This window comes from Gallus gallus, chromosome 4 (genome assembly GCF_016699485.2).
Source record: "Gallus gallus isolate bGalGal1 chromosome 4, bGalGal1.mat.broiler.GRCg7b, whole genome shotgun sequence".
In the NCBI taxonomy this organism is placed as follows: Eukaryota; Metazoa; Chordata; class Aves; order Galliformes; family Phasianidae; genus Gallus; species Gallus gallus.
The window spans coordinates 22,861,526-22,881,287 of NC_052535.1; the positions used below are offsets into that span (position 1 = coordinate 22,861,526).

Below are 19,762 nucleotides of genomic sequence, written 5' to 3' on the forward strand. Positions count from 1 at the left end.
AACTCTACATGTGCCTTTTCACCAGAAGTCTACTACAGATATACTTCAGACTAAGACAAGCAAAGCTGAAGTTATGTCTGACAGTGAGCTCTTCCCTCACTCCTGCCCATTACCTTTCCCTCTCTTCTAAACCCAGCAATTAACCTTGAGTTGATTCAGGAAGTCTGCATTTTCTTAAAACTAAGCTAACTGCAGTTCTAACCTTCCTCCATTCCAAGTAATGTAGTTATGACACTATAAATTAGATTTTCACGAAAATTCAGGAATCAGTTTAACTCATTTGTCAATTAGCCCTATTCTCACCTGTCAGCATTTCTGAAAACCTGATGCACAGTATTGCACTAAAACAGCATCTCCTTCTCAGAATTGTGTCTTTTTGTCTTTTAAGTACCATACTGTAGTGCTGCTTTATAACATCTAACGTGTTACTCTGCAGTAACCAGAATTTGATGCAAAATCTATTCTTCAGTGTGAGAATACTTCATCTATACTTACTAAATACTTACTGAATACTTCGTCTATACTTACTAAACCCATTTGATTTTGTGCTTTGATACAGAGCACTGTAGTAAAGACTACCCCAATAAGACATTTTTATGTATACATTTACAATGGTATTGGAAAAAATAATTAAAATAAATAAGTAAATGCAAGCTAAGATCTGGGTGTTGACATGCCAGATTTGAATTCTAGTGTTCCTCCCTCCTTGCTACCAACACACACCATAGTAATATGACTTAGGAGAGCTTACACAGCAATTCTGCACAGCTATCAATGTATTTTACAAAAGATCCTTTGTTGATGGAGAGAATGAAGTACTGAAGAGCAACTTCCACACGCTAGATTAGAAGCTATTTAAAGACTGGGCTGGAAATCGGTGCACGTTTGCATTGAATAGTTTTTACTCTGGAACAAGGTCATCAAATTAGAAGCATCATCACCCAAGGGTCTCAGCACAGTCAGTGGTGAAAGACCAGCCGAATGACCATCCCCTTGGAACTACCCGTTAAGCACAACCTACACAGTGCGTGTGTCTTTCTTAGCACCCCACTGTAGAGTTTAAGGTTAGGTAGGATGAATCTGAGTACTGGGTTCGCATCCCAGCTGCCGGCTTCACGCTCCAGGCCCAACGCCCGGCGGAGCGGCCCGCCCCGGAACCGCGTGCTCGCAGCACTGCCGCCCGTCCGGATCCTTTTGGCAGGAGCACCGCGTGGACGGCGGCCGCAGAGGAAACGCGTTCGCCATGGTGCGTGGAGGATGGGGGGTGTGGGTGCTGGCGGCCCTTCCAGCCGGGGTCAGCTTGCTGCGGGGAGGCGGTACCCCCGGCTGCCGGCCGCTAAGTATGAGACTGAGGGGGCAGAGGCCCGGAGCGGCCCGGCCCGGGCGAATTCGCGGTCGTGTAGGACTTATCGATAGCACGCAGAGGGCTCGTGTTGTGCCCGTATCGCCCTTAGTGTAAATAACTTCTCCCTTATATCCAGTCTAAATCCTCCCTCTCGTAGTTTAAAACTCTTTCCCCTTGTCCTGTCACAGCAGGCCCTGCTGAAGAGTTTGTCCCATTCTTTCTCGTAGCCCTCCCTTTGGTTACTGACGGGCCTCTCTCAGGTCACCTCACAGCCTTCTCTTCTCCAGGCTGCACAGCCCCAGCTCTCAGCTTGTCTTCAAGGAAATGTGTCATTTCTGGGGTCATTTCTGTGGCCTCTGAACGTGCTCCAGCAGATCTGTCTCTCTCCTTACTGAGGACTCCATATCTGGACACAGATGATGTGCACGCATGAGCTTTCAAGCCTTCACTTGGCATGTGTTCCTATCTTCTCTTTACAGTTTTAGTAGCACACATCTTTCACTTATTTTCAGCCAAAATTGCCAAAAACCAAAGGAGGGAAGCAAGAGAAAAAAGCTGTCCATCCTTACAGCAGGAAAGCTGCACAGCTCGCAAGGGAGGCGCACAAACAGGATAAGAAAGAAAAGTAAGTACTGTGTAACCGTGTGTACACACTGAAGGACAGCGTGTGTGTTGGTTGGGAGTGTTGGTGAAAAGACACTGGTACAATAAAGTTTTTCTTCTTAAAGGTCTGTGTAACAGTGCTAGGCCATGTGAAATGACACGATTATGTACACAAAATCTTCCTGAAGGATGTAATTCAACTACTTCATTTTTGAATTTTAAGCAAGGTTTTTGCATCGCAAATAAGCATTTTGCTTATTATAATCTGAATGCCATTTTGCTAGTGACATCAAATGAAGCTTAGTCACCTGGCTTGACTTTATTCCAAGTTTTACTTGGGCCTAGCTTCTTGTGCTGAATTCACTGAAAATAACCTCATTGGTATCTGACCCACCCAACAGGAGCTTCTAAATGAACCTAATATTTGACTTCTTTTGGATGATGTCTTCTTGTTTCACGGCAAGTTCAGTTTTCTTTTAGCTTTCCTTTCCCCTTCTGCAGAAGGAAGAGATAGCTAGACAGGACTTGCCTTTGATTTTCACTCTGTCTCAGCTTGCCGTCTCTAATGCATAGACCAACTCCCTAAACATCGATATGCAACGATTGTTTAGAAAGCTATTAAAGTGAACTTCAGGCATTTCCTGTCAAGGTATAATTTGGAAGGACCATGAACACTGAACCAAAATATTTATATATCTGATGATGTTGCACTGGGAGCTCCTGGTACAGTTAAAATGTTCCTCAGAGACTGTGCAACCTTTATGGTTGGGGATGGATGTACAGCCTTACATAGAGCAAACCTTGTACCTTTTTGTAGCTGAGAAAGGGCCCTTTACATGCACAGTTGTGTCACATAGCCTCATCAGAGCTGCTGTGAGAGTTTATGAGCAGCACATGTAGAAATTCCTGCTGTTTTTTAGCATGCAAGAAGTTTTCCCTGCTGCTTTATGTTGTCTGTACTCCCTGACTACTGGTTTCAATGGAGTGCTATTAGTTACTGATCATAACTGTTTTCTTAAGTGCTAAATTGACTACATCATCCCTTAAATACCTCTTCTTGCCTCTTAACTGCCACTTAGAGAGCTTAATCACAAAAGGTAACCAAATCATATTTGTTTTTTATTGCTTACATCTGTGTCTTCACTAAAAGCAAAAACATACACAAAAGCAGTCAGTGTGCAAAGGATATATTGATTATTCACTGTGACATGGCACACTTAATCAAATCTTTTTCTGATTTGTTTATGTGGGTAGAATTATACTGATGTAGATACCCGTACTGACAAATTCTTAAGTGCTTTTTTGTTTCCTTTTAGAACAGAAAGAAGCAAAAAATAATAATAATAAACAACCCACCTTCTACTGGAATAGCATTCTCCCATTTGATTTACCATTTAGTTACTTTTCTTCATGAAAATGTTAACTTTGTAAACGTAATTGTTTTTTAACAAGGAATTTTACATAAAGAAGTAAAATTACTTATAAAAGGGTTTCTTTCCTTTTTAAGAGACGTAACAGTACAGTCAGACTTTCTGTTCCTTTGAAGTGCAGCAAAAGGAACTGCTCATGGCAGCAGTTTCCTTCCCAGTGAAATAAACAGACTCCTTTTGATATATGTAATGGGTTAACCTGAGGAAAAAGTACCATTTTATGGAAAACCATTAAGTACTGGCTGCCCAGAAGGGTAATTGAGGGTGTGCTTCAAGCAAGCCAATGAAAGAACGGCTGCTTCCTCCTTAATTCTGTGAGGGATCAGCAAAGCCTAGTATCTTCACAGAATGTCTCAGTTTAAGATTAGGTAATGTAGAGAGCTATCTTCTCCTTTAAGCTCTCTCTGTTTTGTATGTTAAAAGTTTTTTGTTGTTGTTGTTGTTTTTTAAATAAGCAGACATGCTCAACAGTTTAAGATTAGAGGATGTAGATTGCTGTCTTAAGCTCTGTTTCTTGATTTCTGCCTTTCCTTTTCCAAGCTTTCTTACTGTTTCAGGTGCAGGTTCTTTAGTCTGATGGTAATCGATATAACCCTTTGTTTCTCATACAGAAACTATTCTTCCAAAAGTAGTGTGTCAACCTGAGCCATCCAAAGCTTATTGTGATCTATGAATTCTGTTAATTAGCCATTGTTATCTGCACATGGAATTTCAGTATTACAGTGTGATACTGCGGAAGAAGGAGGGAGAAATTCTCTAAATTACAGAAGTCTTTGATAGCCTCTCTCATCCAAATAGTCTTCAATGCAAGCATTCTCAATGAAATATGACAGAAATAATAAGCTTGTCCAGAAACTGTATCTGTCCTATGAAAGACTGATCCGGATCATAATAAGGTGTGACAGAACAATTGGTTTTAGAAAATTGACTGCAATCTTCAGCCAGCTTGTCCACTTGAATCACACCTTTTTCTTCCCTCTGTTGCTCTTCACACAATATCTGCTAAACCTCAAGAAAACCTTTAATCATCCTTTTCCATAATGAATGTCTAAACGTATGATTTACTTTTGTTCTTTCATTCAGAGTCAAGAGCTTGCTGCAAGATTGAATCCCGGCCTTTATCCTCTCTTCCCCTTGAGTAAAAGATGTTACTCATTGTGTGGAAGGAGATGAGAGGAACTGTCTTTGCCTTGCCTTATTTGTTTAGCTTCCCTGCAAATACTGGTGTTTTCTAGCAGGCATTGAGGTAATGCTCTTAGGAAAAGTACAGCGAGGCAGTATCTGATCATATCTTCCAGTATTTCTCATACTGAGATAAGTTGTGTACTTCTTAATAAAGAAGGCTTTTCTGCCAGAAAATAAGCCTGATTATGTACATAATTACCTAGACAAATAAGTGATCCATTGACCGTTGCAGGTCCAAACGGTGGCTTTTAGTGTTGTAAACCATAAATAGATGGTGTTATTTATGATTTTAAAGAGAGAGCTTTTCTTGATGGCATTGTAGTTTTCTCCATGGCAACTCGTTGCAGATGTGCTTGGCTTGCTTTGTTGCCATGCCAAATTCACAGCTGGGACTGTTGGTGTGCAGTTCTACTGCATGGAAATACAAATCCTTTCCATGCACACTGTGACCTGTCAAAACTCCATGCTGTGTGCTGTAAGCCCTCTGTGGGCTATCAACCATAATTATCTTGAAGAAATCTTCTACAGCTGAGTATTAAAGCTCGCTTCTAATCTTAATCTTTTTTCCTTTGTTTTTATAAAGTCTCATTCAGATCTGTCCTTTAACCCTGGTGTCATTTCTGTTTAAACATTAAATTTCTTTAGCCAACCAGCTTTTTGGAGGTATGATAACACTCATCCTGCTTGTTTGTCTTCTGTAGGTTTTTTTTACATTCAAAATTCTTATCCTAGATGCTGTGGCATCTATGACAAATAAGAAGAAAAGCAGCTTTCCATTAATGTGTTAGTGAAAATCGTAGCAACTTGGACGCGTGTGTGTTTTTATGTGGATTTCAGGAACTCTTCAGAGAATGAAATACTACTTGAAAAAGCTAATCTTTATTTTAATAACGTAAGTTAATGGCCAAGTGACCCAATATGTTAGTTTCTAGAAAGCAGGACTTTCTCTTTTGATCTCAGTATTTTTTTTAACAGGTGAGATATTTTGTCCGCTAAGTTACTTCAGTTAACTGAAATGCTCATTAGATTCTACAGAGTACAAAGAATTTAATACAGAAGCACATAGCTTTGAACTGTCTTGAACTTTGACAGTTGTTCTTTCAAATTATATACTTAATTTTTTTTATTCATGAGCAATTTTCTTGTTATGTAACATTAAAAAAAGTCTTAATAATATCACAAGTCCTTGAGTATAGACAGTGAACATGCAAATATATTTTTTCCAGCAGAAAATTTTATACTTATCCCAACTATCTATTCCGTTCCTTTCTGGAAATAAAGTGAAATTCAGCAGCATTCCTTGCTGCAAAATGAGTTTGAGAGCTCCAGGAGTACATGCATAAGGCCTGTTAGAAGACTTGTAGTCCCTGAGAACTTCTTAATAGGACTGGAATTGATCCCAAACTGAATTGTGTACACACATCCTACAGAATGCAGAAGGCCTCATTATCCCACCACAGACAGGTGGAGTGAAAAATACTTTCAGATTAATTTTCTTCATAGTTCTTATTTTAAAAAATTAACTCTTAGTTTCATTTCTTAACACATTTTCACATAAACGTTTACTGTTCACTAAGTACTAACTTTAATTATTTAAAAGTTTATTAAATAGTAGTGTGATATTTTGTTGTTCTACATTTGACAGATATTTCTGTTTGCAATTTTACCTTGACTTTCATCTAAATCTTTTTTTTTTTTTTTTTTTTGAAGAAGGGAAATGAAGATAACTATTTGTACTGTACTCTTCCCTGGCTAACATGTTTGTTTTTCTCCATTAGGTTGAAGACTGAGAAAGCTTTACGCTTGAGTATTATTGGTGAGCAAAAACTTTTATTACCAAATACATTACACAACTTTCTATGATAGAATTTTGTTACCAACTTTATAGCTATTCCAATTGGAGTGTCTTTCTCTATAATCTGACTCTGTAATTGTAGAATAGACTTTGTAGATTTGCTGAAGTACTTAACATGTTCTCTGAAGTAGTACATAGAGGAGCTGAAATTGGATTTTTGACAAAAGATTAGGCTTTACAGAAATATTACATAAAACTTAAGCTTGTTTATAATGAGTCAGTGTAAACCAACCACCTGCTTCTGAACCTGTAGAATCATAGAATCACCAAGGTTGGAAAAGGTCCACAGGGTCACCCAGTCCAACCATTCACCCATCACCAATGGTTCTCACTAAACCATGTCCCTCAACATAATGTCCAAACGTTCCTTGAACACCACCAGGGTCGGTGACTCCACCACCTCTCTGGACAGCCCATTCCAGTGCCTGACCACTCTTTCAGAGAAGTAATATTTCCTAACTTCCAGCCTGAACCTTCCCTGGTGCAGCTTGAAGCCATTCCCTCTAGTCCTATCACTAGTCACCCGAGAGAAGAGGCTGACCCCCAGCTCACTACAACCTCCCTTCAGGTAGTTATAGAGAGCAATAAGGTCTCCCCTGAGCCTCCTCTTCTCTAGACTGAACAATCCTAGCTCCTTCAGCTGCTTCTCATAAGGCCTGTGCTCCAGACCCATTTTGTATTTATTGTTATTGTCACCATGCTTTTCATAAATATTTGTGAAAGAAGATTATAGGTATAGATAAACAGACATGCTGTACTCTGAAGTAAATACAAGACTTCAAGACACAGTATGAAATACTTCTTTCCTTTTTAATTCAATCTGTTTAAAAACTGTGGTAACTGGAACTCTTGTTCAGCCATTGTTCTGTAGTGATTTCTTTTTCTTTATTTTCCTTACTTGCCATCTTAAGTAATTAAGCCAGTGATGTTTTAGACTCTCGCTTCTAGTATTTTACATTAAAGCATCAAAACTCTTTTCCATAAAGAAGATAATATTTCTATTATAGCTGCCTTCATACCCAGCCAGATCTTTATGATGCCATTCAGGTTCTTGAAGAAAAAAAAAAGAGAAGGGGTTTATTTCAGAAACTTTGAAGAACTGTAATCTTTCCTGGTGCTACTGTGATGATATAATCAACATTAACTTCATTCTTGCAGGAGAAAAACTGCAATGGTTCCAGAGTCACCTTGACCCCAATAAAACTGACTACACAAAGAAGGAAGCTTGTGAACTAATTGAAGAGTAAGTCTGGGTTTAAAAGAGGACTGAAGAGTTTGATTTGCCTTTAAAAGTAATGTTCCTAAATAAGATCTCTATACTGACTTGGGAGTTCTTTTCTACGTAGGCCTGTTAATAATACCAAGTAGGTAATTTTGTTAAAATTGAAGATTGTTCTGTACTAAAATGTGTACATCTTACAATATGCATTGAAATTGTTGAAGTGACCCTTGTGTTTTTATTGAAGCACGTCCCTGCTTTTGCAGTGTGGACAACTAATGGTGTGGAGGGGTATAATTGTCTGAGTTTGCTAGTTGGGTTATTCACTGAAACTTAAATGCACAAATGTAATTGTACTTTTTAATCCTTTTATTTTCTTTGCTGAGAAGATAAAGCAGTATTTAGGTGGGCACTTTTTTTTTTTTTTTTTTTTTTTTTTTTTTTTTTTTTTTTTTAGGAAATATCAAAATTGGATTTAGTTGGAGTTCAGCTTTGTGCATGTGTACCTATGGTCTGCCACCATTTTGTTTTTATACCTGCAAGCATAATGACCTATGTGTTTACTTAAGAATTTGCATCATATCATTTGCCTTTCAGGAGCTCTGAAATACTTTCTATGCTGGTCAACACTTGTTGTACTGCAAAGGCAATACCACCTTATTTTCTGGATCCATTTTTAACCGTTTGGTTGTTTATACAATGATGACATTGCAAAGAAGAACTTCAGCAATTAAAAGTTAGTGGTTTTCCAGAGCAGATGAGTTATGATAGTATGAAAGTTTCATTCAAACTTTTTGAACAAAAAAGCAAATTAAATAAAAACACAACACTTTTCTGAAAGCAGCAGATGATTCAAATGTAGTTCTAAATAGAACTTTCACTTTGTAGATTAAAGTTACTTTTATTAGATTTGAACTATATCTGACTCATTTTGAAAATATGATTTGCAAAATATCTTCTTAGATTGTTGAAGTAATTGTTTTGCAAAAATTTCATGGTTGTATCTAGCCTAAATGAATTGTGTTTCTTTCAGATATATGGAACGATTCAATGCCGAGTTGGAGCAGATTGAATTACGAAACAGTATTAAAGGTAGACAGGGAAGACAGCATGGATCAAGGGAAGCTGTAATCAAGCAGACCATGGAACGTGAAAGACAGCTCTATGAAGGCTATGGGATAGGTATGTAAAAGAATTAGTAATAATCCTGTGATCATAACTCTCTTCCAACTAACAAGGCCGAAATCAAAGTAAAATTTGTAAGTATTATGTTTTTCATTCCTCAAAGGAGTTAACTAACTGCTAGCTATTTATGGAGTACCTTACAGAGAATCATAGAATCATAGAATCACAAGGTTGGAAAGGACCTACAAGATCATCTAGTCCAACTGTCCTCCCATCACCATTACTACCACAGCTACTAAACCATATCACGTAGCTCCTCATCCAGACACCTCTTGAACACTGCCAGGGACAGTGACTCCACCACCTCCCTGGGCAGGCCATTCCAGTGCCTGACCACTCTCTGAGAGAAAAAGTTTTTCCTTATGTCTAACCTAAACCTCCTCTGGTACAACTTGTGGCCATTTCCTCGGGTCACGTTTGTTACCTGGGAGAAGAGGCCGAACCACTCCTCATCACAACCTCCCTTCAGGAAGTTGTAGAATGCAGTGAGGTCTCCCCTGAGCCTCCTCTTCTTGAGACTAAACAATCCCAGCTCCCTCAGCCGCTCCTCATAAGACTTGTGCTCCAGACTGCTCACCAGTTTTGTTGCCCTTCTCTGGCCACATTCCAGGGCCTCAGTGTCTGTCTTGTAGTGAGCAGCCCAAAACTGAACACAGTACTCAAGGTGCAGCCTCACCAGTGCTGTGTATAGGGGGATGATTACCTCCCTGCTCCTGCTGGCTACAGTATTTCTGAGGGCCAGAATGGCATTGGCCCTCTTGGCCACCTGGGCACACTGTCAGCTCATGTTCAGCTGAGCATCAACCAACACCCCCAGGACCTCTTCACAGTCATCCAGCCACTCAGCCCCAAGCCTAGCGCTGCATGGGGTTATTGTGGCCAAAGGACCCAGCACTTGGCCTTGTTGAACCTCATCCCAATCACTTCAGCCCAGCAATCCAGCTTATCTACATCCCTCTGAAGGGCCTCCCTACCCTCAGGCAGATTGACACCACCTCCCAACTTGGTTGTCATCTGCAAACTTACTGAAGGTACGCTCAATCCCTTCATCTAGATTATCAGTGAAGATACTACACATGATGGGCCCCAGTACCAACTCCTGGCGGATACCACTTGTAATGGGTCGCCAGCTGGACTTAACTCCATTAACCACTACCCACTGGGCACGGCCCTCTAGCCAGTTCCTTATCCAAAGAACGGTATACCTGTCCAGGCCACGGGCAGCCAGTTTCCCCAGGAGAATACTGTGAGAGACCATGTCAAAGGCTTGGCTGAAGTCTAGGTAGACTACATCAACAGCCTTTCTCTCATCTACCAGTCTGGTCACCCTTGTAGAAGTTGGGCACGGAGAGGAAGGGCAGGATAAAGAAACAGTGCTGGGTTTGGAGTGAAGGATGACAGAGATCTGACATATTCTCGCTATATTAATTGACATTTACTTGTACTGTATCTTTAGTACAGGTAAGTATAATATATTTTTGAAGTGCAAGTGGCATTTAATGTACCAGTCTCAAATACGTATTACGTGTATACAATGATCCAGCATGCTTGGATCTTCATTTTATGCTAAGACTTTTATGTTAAAAATGCATTTCAGTGTGTGTGCATGCTTTAGTGTGCATTGGCACAAAGACTATTTTCCCGTATGGGGAATAAACAGTGTTTTCCTCTGCAAATTAATTAGATTTTGGGTGGGGTTGTGCCAATGAAATCTATATACACGGCTTGCTTTAATACTTCTTCAGTAATGTGCAAACTTACCATTAGGGTTAATCCTGTGGCCCAACTTGCTTCTTTCCACCAAAGCAGACCAGTGGCATGAGGAACTTCAGCAATTTTGATATCATGAGAGAGTGGGCTTTAGGGTTCATGAAGACAACCAAAACCTCCACAAACTCATGAGCCAAAAACTCACGAGCTTCAGGGAGAGGCCCATCATTCCCCTAAATTCAAGGTGTGCTCCATGTGGGAAAATGATTGCATAAAAATTGTACTTCTGATACATTTCCAAAGCTTGAATACTTCTGGAGTATTCCTATTAGAATTTAGGCAATCCTGGAAGATATGTTGGACTGTTATGACATGTCTACTTTGCAGACTCTATTCTACAGGCACAGATGATAGTCACCAAGTAGGATAAACTTGTTCTCAAGTAGAGGCTCTGTGCTTCCTTTAACTTGTGAGAGGTGGTGTTGGGGGGAATATGTGAGAAGACCCTAACACTTAACCTCTTAATAATCAAATGCAAGAATTCTGAAGATTTCAAATGAAGCATTACTAATGAGATCCACCAGTGAGAGCCCAGCTGAAAGCAGTTTCAGTTTTTAAGCATTTACCTTGGCCATGTTCACAAGTTTGAATAAAAGCATAATGCCAGTTATTCTTGTTGACTTCTGTATTATCACGTATCACCATTTGATAGTTTAGCATCTAGTTAAGTCTTCTGAGATCAGCTGGGAAGCAGTTGTGCAAAAACCACAACGCATACATTAGAGCTGAACATTTCCTCATGAGAGGCCTAGAGTCTCCCTTAAGAAGGAATTAATGCATTATGTAAGTATTTTGTCTTACAGGAGATAGCATGCAGATGCAAGCTGCTTGCGAGTGAGAAAAACAAGGCTGGGAAGTAGGTAGCTGGACCGAGGCTGAAGGGAACATCAGTAACCTGGTTAAGGAAGAAAAGATAACGAAAGTACAAAAAGCAAAGAGTTTAGGAGAGTCAAGTACAAAATAGTACTGAAATCTGTGATTTGCATTTTTCTTTAACAAGCAAGAATGTTAAAGGCAAGTGATGAGCTTTAATGCTAAAGTAGTATTCAAAGTCAGTCAGTCCAGCTAGTGAAAGTAAGTTGGGGAAGAAGTGACAAATCAAAATTGCTGAGATGATACAAAGGATAGCAAGGTTTGGATTGTGTCCTACTTCCCTTTCCACTTTATTTTATTTTACCAATGAAGTAAATGAATATGTCTCAAAATGTGAGAAATGTTATGTAGTATATTTACACTTTGCCATCAGAGAGGAATTCAGGAATATCTATATGACTTCATGCCTAATGAAAAACCATACTGTTTACTTAGAAGACAGAAAAAGTCATAGGAAAATAGATGCTATGAATGTTATTAGATGGCTCAGATATTTCTTTTTTCCTTTGGTGCCTTGTAGAAAGCTGACAAAACAAGTAAAACTATACAGAAAGGCACAAGCATAACATAAAAATAAAGAAGAATCCAGAAATACTGTAAGCAAAATTGGAGGTTATTATAGTATTAGTAAGTAAAGCATTCAGAGAGCGTAGTGCAACTTCATATATTAAATATGCTTTCAGATTATTCATTATTTGTTATAACAGCTGCTGCAGGTTTTGCTTTCCGTCTAGGGCAGTATTCATTCACAGAAAATAGTTGCTGCTAAATACTGTAATTACAGATTGGGGATAAATGGGAATCAGCTGGAAGCTGCTTTTATGCTTCTACGTAATTATCGTCACTGAAAGCTGTAACGTGAGGGGCTTTTATAACAGCATTTGTTGAGTTTTTACACCCATTCCTGAACTCAGTTCTTGTAGATGGATGTTTGCCATGAACAAGCTACACAATATGAATTGTTTGTATTGAAGAAATTATCGTAGAAATTGATGTATATATGAGATACATGTAAATGGAGAAATCAATACTTTTTACTGGCTGTTTACAAAAGTGATCGATATCCAAAATCATAGTAAGTCTTAGTTTGGAAAAAAAAAAGGGTATCTACACAGAAAACATTCAGTCTGAAAGGTTGTTCAGTTCTGTTAGCAGTTCCTTATCACTCCTTTATTCCTTAAATACATCTAAATCAGTTTTACTGCCATTTTCCTCCTGATGTATCATCATTTGTGTCAAATCTGCTCTTAGGTGTTTGTAGGAAAGCTATTGAAAAGGAATCCTAAATCATCGTGTGACATATGCTTGGAACTCAGAATTAGTACACTTTCTGTTGGAAAACATCATAATTATTTCATCTGAAGATTGTACATTTTTATTTATTTCTATTTAACTGGCATGTTCGTACAAAAGCATAGTACAAGTTCTGGGGAAGAACAGCCTTTAAAGCTTAACGTACCACTTTTATTAGTTTATCCTTGAAACTTCGGGATATAAGGTAATTGATTTTAATTTAAATGAAAGTTTTATCACTTGCATTATCTGCTAGTGTACCTACAACACTGATAGCTGTTTTCTGTAACAATCATTATCATGGACAGAAATTATACTACACATTTCACTCATAAAGAGAAACAGGGATATATTTATATATAAATCTAATACAGTGATTTAACAAAACTTAATTATAAATAAGCCAGCTTCTTAAGAAGAATTGAGGTGACTAGATACACTTGATTATTTATTGTATAGAGGATGAGGTTCAGAGTAATGAAGTTTGCAGTAGACTCCCTTACTTTCTAAACTCCTTGAATGATAGAAACAACAAGCCTAGGTGCAGCTAGATCCAATCCCAAACTTAATCAGTGTTTTATAGATCATATGTGCACAGTCAATCTAAGCTATAATCTTAGCAAAGCTAACAAAATTTAAAACAAACAATCACTATGGATCTGTATCAGCAAGATGTCTTGATACTGAGGTATAAGGGGTCTCTGCAGTAGCTGTAACCTCAAGAGGTATGCCTTCTCAAGGGGAAGATCACACCTGCAATCTACCACTACATAGAAAAATCCACCAGGTTCTTGGGCTACTCCCAGTTTATAGGGTAAGATAATAGACTCACAGTTATAGGTTGTTTTTAGGTGCATGCTCTGTTACCCTCAGCTGTTGAACCAGGTGTCTACTATTAGTTCTTACTGCCCCTCAGTTTGAGACAGGTTTGTTATTATTAATCTAGCTTAATGAGAATATTATCAGTCCCATTGCTCACAGTCTTCCCATTGAGAGGCCAAGCCAGAGGAAGTTGAGGAGAAAGCACACCATATTATACATATGCTGCTCATATTCTCTGTCAAGAGCCGTGACATTTCAGTTCTTCTGAGATTTAGGTATTTGTGCAGTTCTTCATTTTTGGAGAGAGAAATTGTGCTATGAAAAATGATGATGTTTTTATGAACAACGTACTTCTGGAAGGAAATGAAATATTTCAGGAAACTGTCACAGAACATGATTCCACTTGGTAAAAAGTAGTGCTGTGAGACGGCACTCTGGGATTGCATCCTCTACCTGCTTTTTCACTGGTTAAGTTTTAGAAAGTCTCCAGTTCAAGCCTGTGCACAGAGGCAGGATTGTTCAGACCCACAGAGAGCTTTTGACTCCTGGTGCTCATAGGAACTAGAAGTAATCTGTTCTGGTGCTTCTTCATCCAGTTATAAAGGGGTTGACTTGCCAGTATTTCTCAAAAGTTCTGTTGCAAATTAAGCTAAGTTCTTTGTCACAAACTGGTGTTAAAGACTACCATCCTCATGACAAAACTTGAGAGCTAGCACAGTCTGTTCTTCCTCAGAAGAAAATCAGTAAAACAAAGTATCTGAGAGTGTCAGAAATATGGGGAAAATACTTACATTTTTCGCTGCCGTTTCATTGCAGCAAATAAGTTGCTGAATACTTCATCTTAGAAATGCCAGACGATATCTGTTTCCTGAAATACTTCCTTCATTTCTTTTCCACTAGCTCTTATGCTCTGTTTCTCCATCTGCCGTTTTTATCTCAGTAAACACACTCTTGTGACTTAACATTTCTAAAGCAAATTAAGTTCAGAAATGACAGCAAAAACCAAAGGAATTAGGTATGTGTTTCTTTGTTTTGCCTTACTTAGCTGTGATCACTATCACTATACCTGTTTACCAAGAAGCAGTCTGCAAAAGTCAAAGTAATTGGTATCAAGATTTGTCGCATATATTATTAGTCGTCGGCTAACTTTGTAACCCATTGTAAAGGGAAAAAACATTTTTCTGAATTGCAAAGACTATCTGGCCACAAAGATAAGTGGTAGGTATCATCATTCTACATTCTGTAGCAAAACCATCTATAATCCTGCATTGATAGCATCATCTGATTTATTTTTGTAAGACCCAAGAACACGGCGGAACTGTATGTTCAGGGCTTGCTCAAGGACAGAGTAAGATCTACCTAAAATGTTATATTTTTATGAGCTAAAATAGTAAAGTGGATTAAACATTTCAGAGGTAGCAAGCAGCCTTTCTTGCAGGCTGTGAAATCTACAGTATAAAATACTGTCCATGAACAGTCTATTTTAACTATATGATTTATTTTACATTTAAAAAAAATTTAAGACTTCTAAATCTCTATAAGTTAGTGATGATATTAAGCACGGGTCATATGCAATATTTTGGGCTTGACTGAGAAGAGAATGGCACTGAATCAAAGCAAAACAGTGTAGGCCTTCTAGGTAAAATTTTGTGTGAGTTACAAACAACACATCTGGTGGGAACATTATGGATTACCAGGGAGCAAAACAAAAAGGCTGTGCCATAAGTAACTGTGCTTCTTGCCTTCTTTTTTTTTTTTACTACCAAAGGTAATAAAGATTTGCAGTCAGTATATTTCTCTCAAATTAGGTTTGGGAAAGATATTTAATCTTTATGAAAATTTTCAGTCTAAAAAACTATCGATGCACATTTCTATTGTACTTAGAGGAACATCAGTTCATGAGAAGAAATGGGTGTCAACATTCTTTATAAATACTACACTGTACGTAGTGCAGCATTTGACAGTCATTTTAGCAACAACAAGCTTCCCAGTAGCAAGAGTGGTTTTTGGAGCACGTCTAACAACAGCCGTTCTTTGCTTTCAGACTGTCTCACTGCAGGTGGAAGGAAGTAGTACTATATTCAAAAATCCAATAATGTGTTCTATTCAAGCACCTGAGAAGTTACTGTACTCTTCTGAGCATTTATATTCGCATACAAATACTTTTCTACATGGTAAATGTTGAGAAGCATGTCAAAGTGTTTGTTAGATTTACTCACTCAGACTGATGGTACTTTCTTAACTCCATTACTGATCTGTCTTGCTTGCAATGGTGACTTAAGTGCTTCAAATTCTTTTTTCTATAGATGTTTCAAAATACTTTCAGAAGCCTTAGTACTCACTGATTAGCAGTGATGCTTGTGTATTTAGGCCGCCTTTGAAAGTAAGCTTTCTTACTGTTTTCATAGTCAGTTCTGCTGAGTGGAATTATATTTTTATCGTGTGTGTGAATGAATGTCTGTTAAGAACTACCCACAGCTTGATCTTGGTTGAGGATGCTAGTAACTCCTTTAAAACAAATGATAATTATTTCTCTGGTTTGTTCATTGGCCTTTTTTTTAAATGCAAACTTTAAATGCTTACTTTTTTTACTATTTCTCAGATATGCAACTTAAGAGAAGATGAAGCACCCTCTTTTTATAATTGGTTAAAATTGAATTCTCAGTGATTGGTACATTTGAATTCTGGAATAGTTCATAAGTATGATTTCACTTCTGATGAGAGGTCTTCCTACTTATGTATTTCTCTAGGAGCTTTCTAGTATGACTCCCGATTCTCATGCTCTGAAATACTATGCCCAGCCCTTAGTTCACTTTTCTTTCTTTGAAATGAGACTCACTTGAATAATGTAGCATGTCTAATAGCATTTAATTTCACTCCCATTAGAAATCCCAGACATTGTGAACAGCAAGCACCTTAAATTTTTCAGGTAAGTTTTTTGTAATCTCACTACTAAATCTGTTTGTGAAAAACATTGTTTGAATTTGACCTATTGTATGTCTTTTTTCTTAAAAAATAATATATGCAGACTGCTAAAGAATTTGTCTGTTGCAAAAGCAGACAAGGTGTGGTGCTAATTCTGCAGTTCATAGCTGTTACAGGCTAAGTATTAGTGACAGCTAATCAGTAAGACATTGGATAGAAAGTTTCAACAGTAAGAGTTTTATTTCTGTAACTTAAGTATCTCTTTTTGGCTGTTCTCAGAGAATGTTTTTTGTCTGCCTAAGCTGTTCACTGATCTACAGTAAAAGGATTAACATTCACTGTTAGTTTTTAAAGATCAGGACCTACATTTACTGATAAATGAAAATACAGTCTAATATTGTTAAAACTGTTTTATTACCTGAAATGGGATTTCAGATGGTAATTGTATTCATATAGCATACTAATTTATTTATTAAACGTACCATTAAGTAACCAAAGCAGCAAAAAATTCTTAGTCTTGGTTTCTATGAGATGCAGGTGTACTACAGTCTGCAGCAGTGTTTGTTCAGACATACTAATTGAAAGTCATGAAAGAATTGATGCCATACCAGGCAAGGCTCTGGAATCTGTAGAATTTGCTTCCTGTACCTCTAGGCCAGCAAGCCAATATACCTCAGTATTGGATTAAATGAATACTCCTGCTGGCAGCTCTACCAAATGAGAAACTTTAATGGAAGAAAAAAAGGAAAAAGAAAAAAAAAAAGACTTACCAATGCTTATGTTGCAAGGAATTATACATGGCCATCTCTTGGGAGTGGTGTGTAGCTGGAAGTCATAGTTAGAGAACATAAGAATAATACCATAGATCTCAAAGACGAGACCTCTGGCTGCTCTGTTTACACAGCTGACTTACTGTACTGGGATATATGATGGAAATGTTGTTTATTACCTGGGTAGAGCCAAACCAAGTATGTCTGTGTTATAATTGGCAAATACTCTCTTTGCCCTTCAGAAAAAGCAAGTATTCTATTAATTGTCTTGTGATATTTGAATGATCCCTTCCTCTTTTATGCAGCCTTTTGAAGTAATATACTTCCTGAGTGAATTAATGTCTACTAGCATTTTGTGTCTCCATGAAGTCAGTCACAGAATCATAGAATGGTTTGGGTTGGAAGGGACCTTAAACATCATCCAGTTCCAGCCCCACCGCCACAGGCAGGGATGCCTTGGATCAGGTTGCCTGAAGTCATACAAAATGTTAACAATCATATATCATAATAAAGCATTTAATTTACCTGTGATATTAGCTTTGCAAATTAAGCATCCAGATGAACTAAACTTCTCCAAGCTGCTCTTCCATTACTTAAAAGACCAGGGGTTTAATATGTTAAACCTAAAAGCATTTGGCCTAAAGTAACTGAGGACAGAAATAGGGAGTGATTTCTGCTTTTTTTTGTCCAGAATGTCAAATCTGAAAGTACTTAGTTCTTCACAAAGAAATCACAGATGCTGTAGTGTACAAGATGAGGTAAACACATGGATGCTCATTCATACTGCAGTTGAAGAGATAATATAATGTAGAAAAGCAGCCTCACCTGAGAGGCTCCTCGCGTGAGAGCAGCCTCACTTCTGAAAAAAAGGTGAGCTAATTCTGCTACTCTTTTCTGCTACTTCTACTGCTAGTTGTTCTTCATGACTTGTTTTCCCTTTTCTTTAAGGGAGTGGGATGGTGATCTGAAGAAGCTGCCCAACATCAAAATGAGAAAGCTGTCATTTAGGGATGCTGTTTGCATTAATTCTGAGATGTCAGATGTGGAAGCTGAAGAAGAACTGAATAAAATAGAAGACGTGGCATCATGAAGATTCAAGAGCTGGAATGGCTGAAGGGAATTGTAAAAAACTTATTTTGTTGTCGTGGAATCAAGAATAAAGCTAGTATTTCTAATTATATTTGCAAAGGTTTTGTTAATTGCATTTTTGATAAGCTCACTGTGCACCTATGCTAGAGAGTGAACATTCAGCCAGCATATTATTGGGTTAAAATTTTTGAATATAAATCAAATTCAGTATTTTGTGTCCTTAAGTCTCACTCTATACCTGCTCTTCAGGCAGCAGGTCTCTGAGTTAGCAAACAAGTTGTTTATGTCTTGGCATCCTGACTAGTTCAATGCATCTTCCCTGCTCGTTGAGCAGTCAGGATTCAGAAACCTGTTGGAAATACTTTGCAGTGGGAGATCCTTGCCTTTTCCTGGTAGTTGCAAGAATATATGCATCATTTAGTATAGCGGTAAGCAGGTACCCTGTTAAGCAGTGGGCCCAGCTGGTGACAGCTTTTATACATCTCTCATGGTAGTGGCTGGAGTGCATTTAGGTGATGCAATACTTAAATGTAGCTGTGAGAAACCAGAGGAAGGTTAAAAAACAAACAAAACCTTTTTGTTTATATATTTATGTTTAATTTCTGCACTTGGAATGTTTGTGCTGAGAGGCCTGGAGAAGAGGAATAAGAGAGAGCCTTGCTTCATGTTACATAGATGAGATAGTTTAATCTTTCCTGTCAGTTTCCTAATCCTCCCATGCCTGTGTTTTTAAAGTCACCTATTAGGGTTTTGTATAGGGAAGAGTTTCTTCTCCTAAGTTGAAAACAGGATGAATGAATGCCCTCAGGAGTTCCGTGTTCTTATTCTGTTGCTTCTTAAAAAAGAAAGCAGTTGCTGCTAACAGCTGGATTGAGAAATATTCCTGTGAAGTTCTTTCTTCTTATGAATTTGCTGTAGGGAATACCTTGAAATGCTGCTTACTTGTAATGTTTATAAGTTCTAATGTTAAAATCCTCTGTTATAATGCTTATTACAGTTGGCAGGGTTTTTTCTGGTTAGATTATTTTGATGGAAGACTTCTTTCTTTCTTAATTCGGTCAGATTCTGCTTCACCACTTCTCTCTTTCTTAATTGTGACCTGCAAAGCTGTATTGTTAAAACTCACATTTCTTTAAATCTCAGGGCTCAAATTAAACATAAACGAATTCATACAAAAAGTACAAAAAGTGCTTTAACATAGAAGCCCACTTGTATGTAAGAACTTTGTTTTTTGTTTTTTTTTGTTTTTTTTTTTCCAAAGGAAATATACTTTTTAATTTGTTACACTGTAATTTGCAGCGTACTTCCTTAGGTACGCTTTTATTCCTGACAGCCTTGGGGAGCTAAGATTTCTCTGAGGAACTGGATGAATTATATTCACATTTTTTCAATAGCAGC

General features: G+C 38.0%; 1 protein-coding gene across 1 annotated transcript; it reads left to right on the top strand.

Moving 5' to 3' along the window:
• Positions 1-1,190: 1,190 nt before the first annotated feature.
• Positions 1,191-18,455, top strand: TMA16 (translation machinery associated 16 homolog). Its single transcript, XM_001233404.7, has 7 exons — positions 1,191-1,246; positions 1,858-1,970; positions 6,342-6,379; positions 7,577-7,661; positions 8,671-8,819; positions 16,467-16,509; positions 18,224-18,455. The coding sequence occupies exons 1-7, from the start codon at positions 1,244-1,246 to the stop codon at positions 18,363-18,365; spliced, it is 573 nt and encodes a 190-aa protein (XP_001233405.2). The 5' UTR covers positions 1,191-1,243; the 3' UTR covers positions 18,366-18,455.
• The last annotated feature ends 1,307 nt before the right edge of the window (positions 18,456-19,762 follow it).

What these genes read in the sequence shown, in the direction of transcription:
- TMA16 (XM_001233404.7), top strand. An exon ending in GCTTGTGAACTAATTGAAGA is followed by an intron (nt 7,662 to 8,670) that starts GTAAGTCTGGGT and finishes TGTTTCTTTCAG; the next exon opens with ATATATGGAACGATTCAATG. An exon ending in CTATGAAGGCTATGGGATAG is followed by an intron (nt 8,820 to 16,466) that starts GTATGTAAAAGA and finishes CACTCCCATTAG; the next exon opens with AAATCCCAGACATTGTGAAC.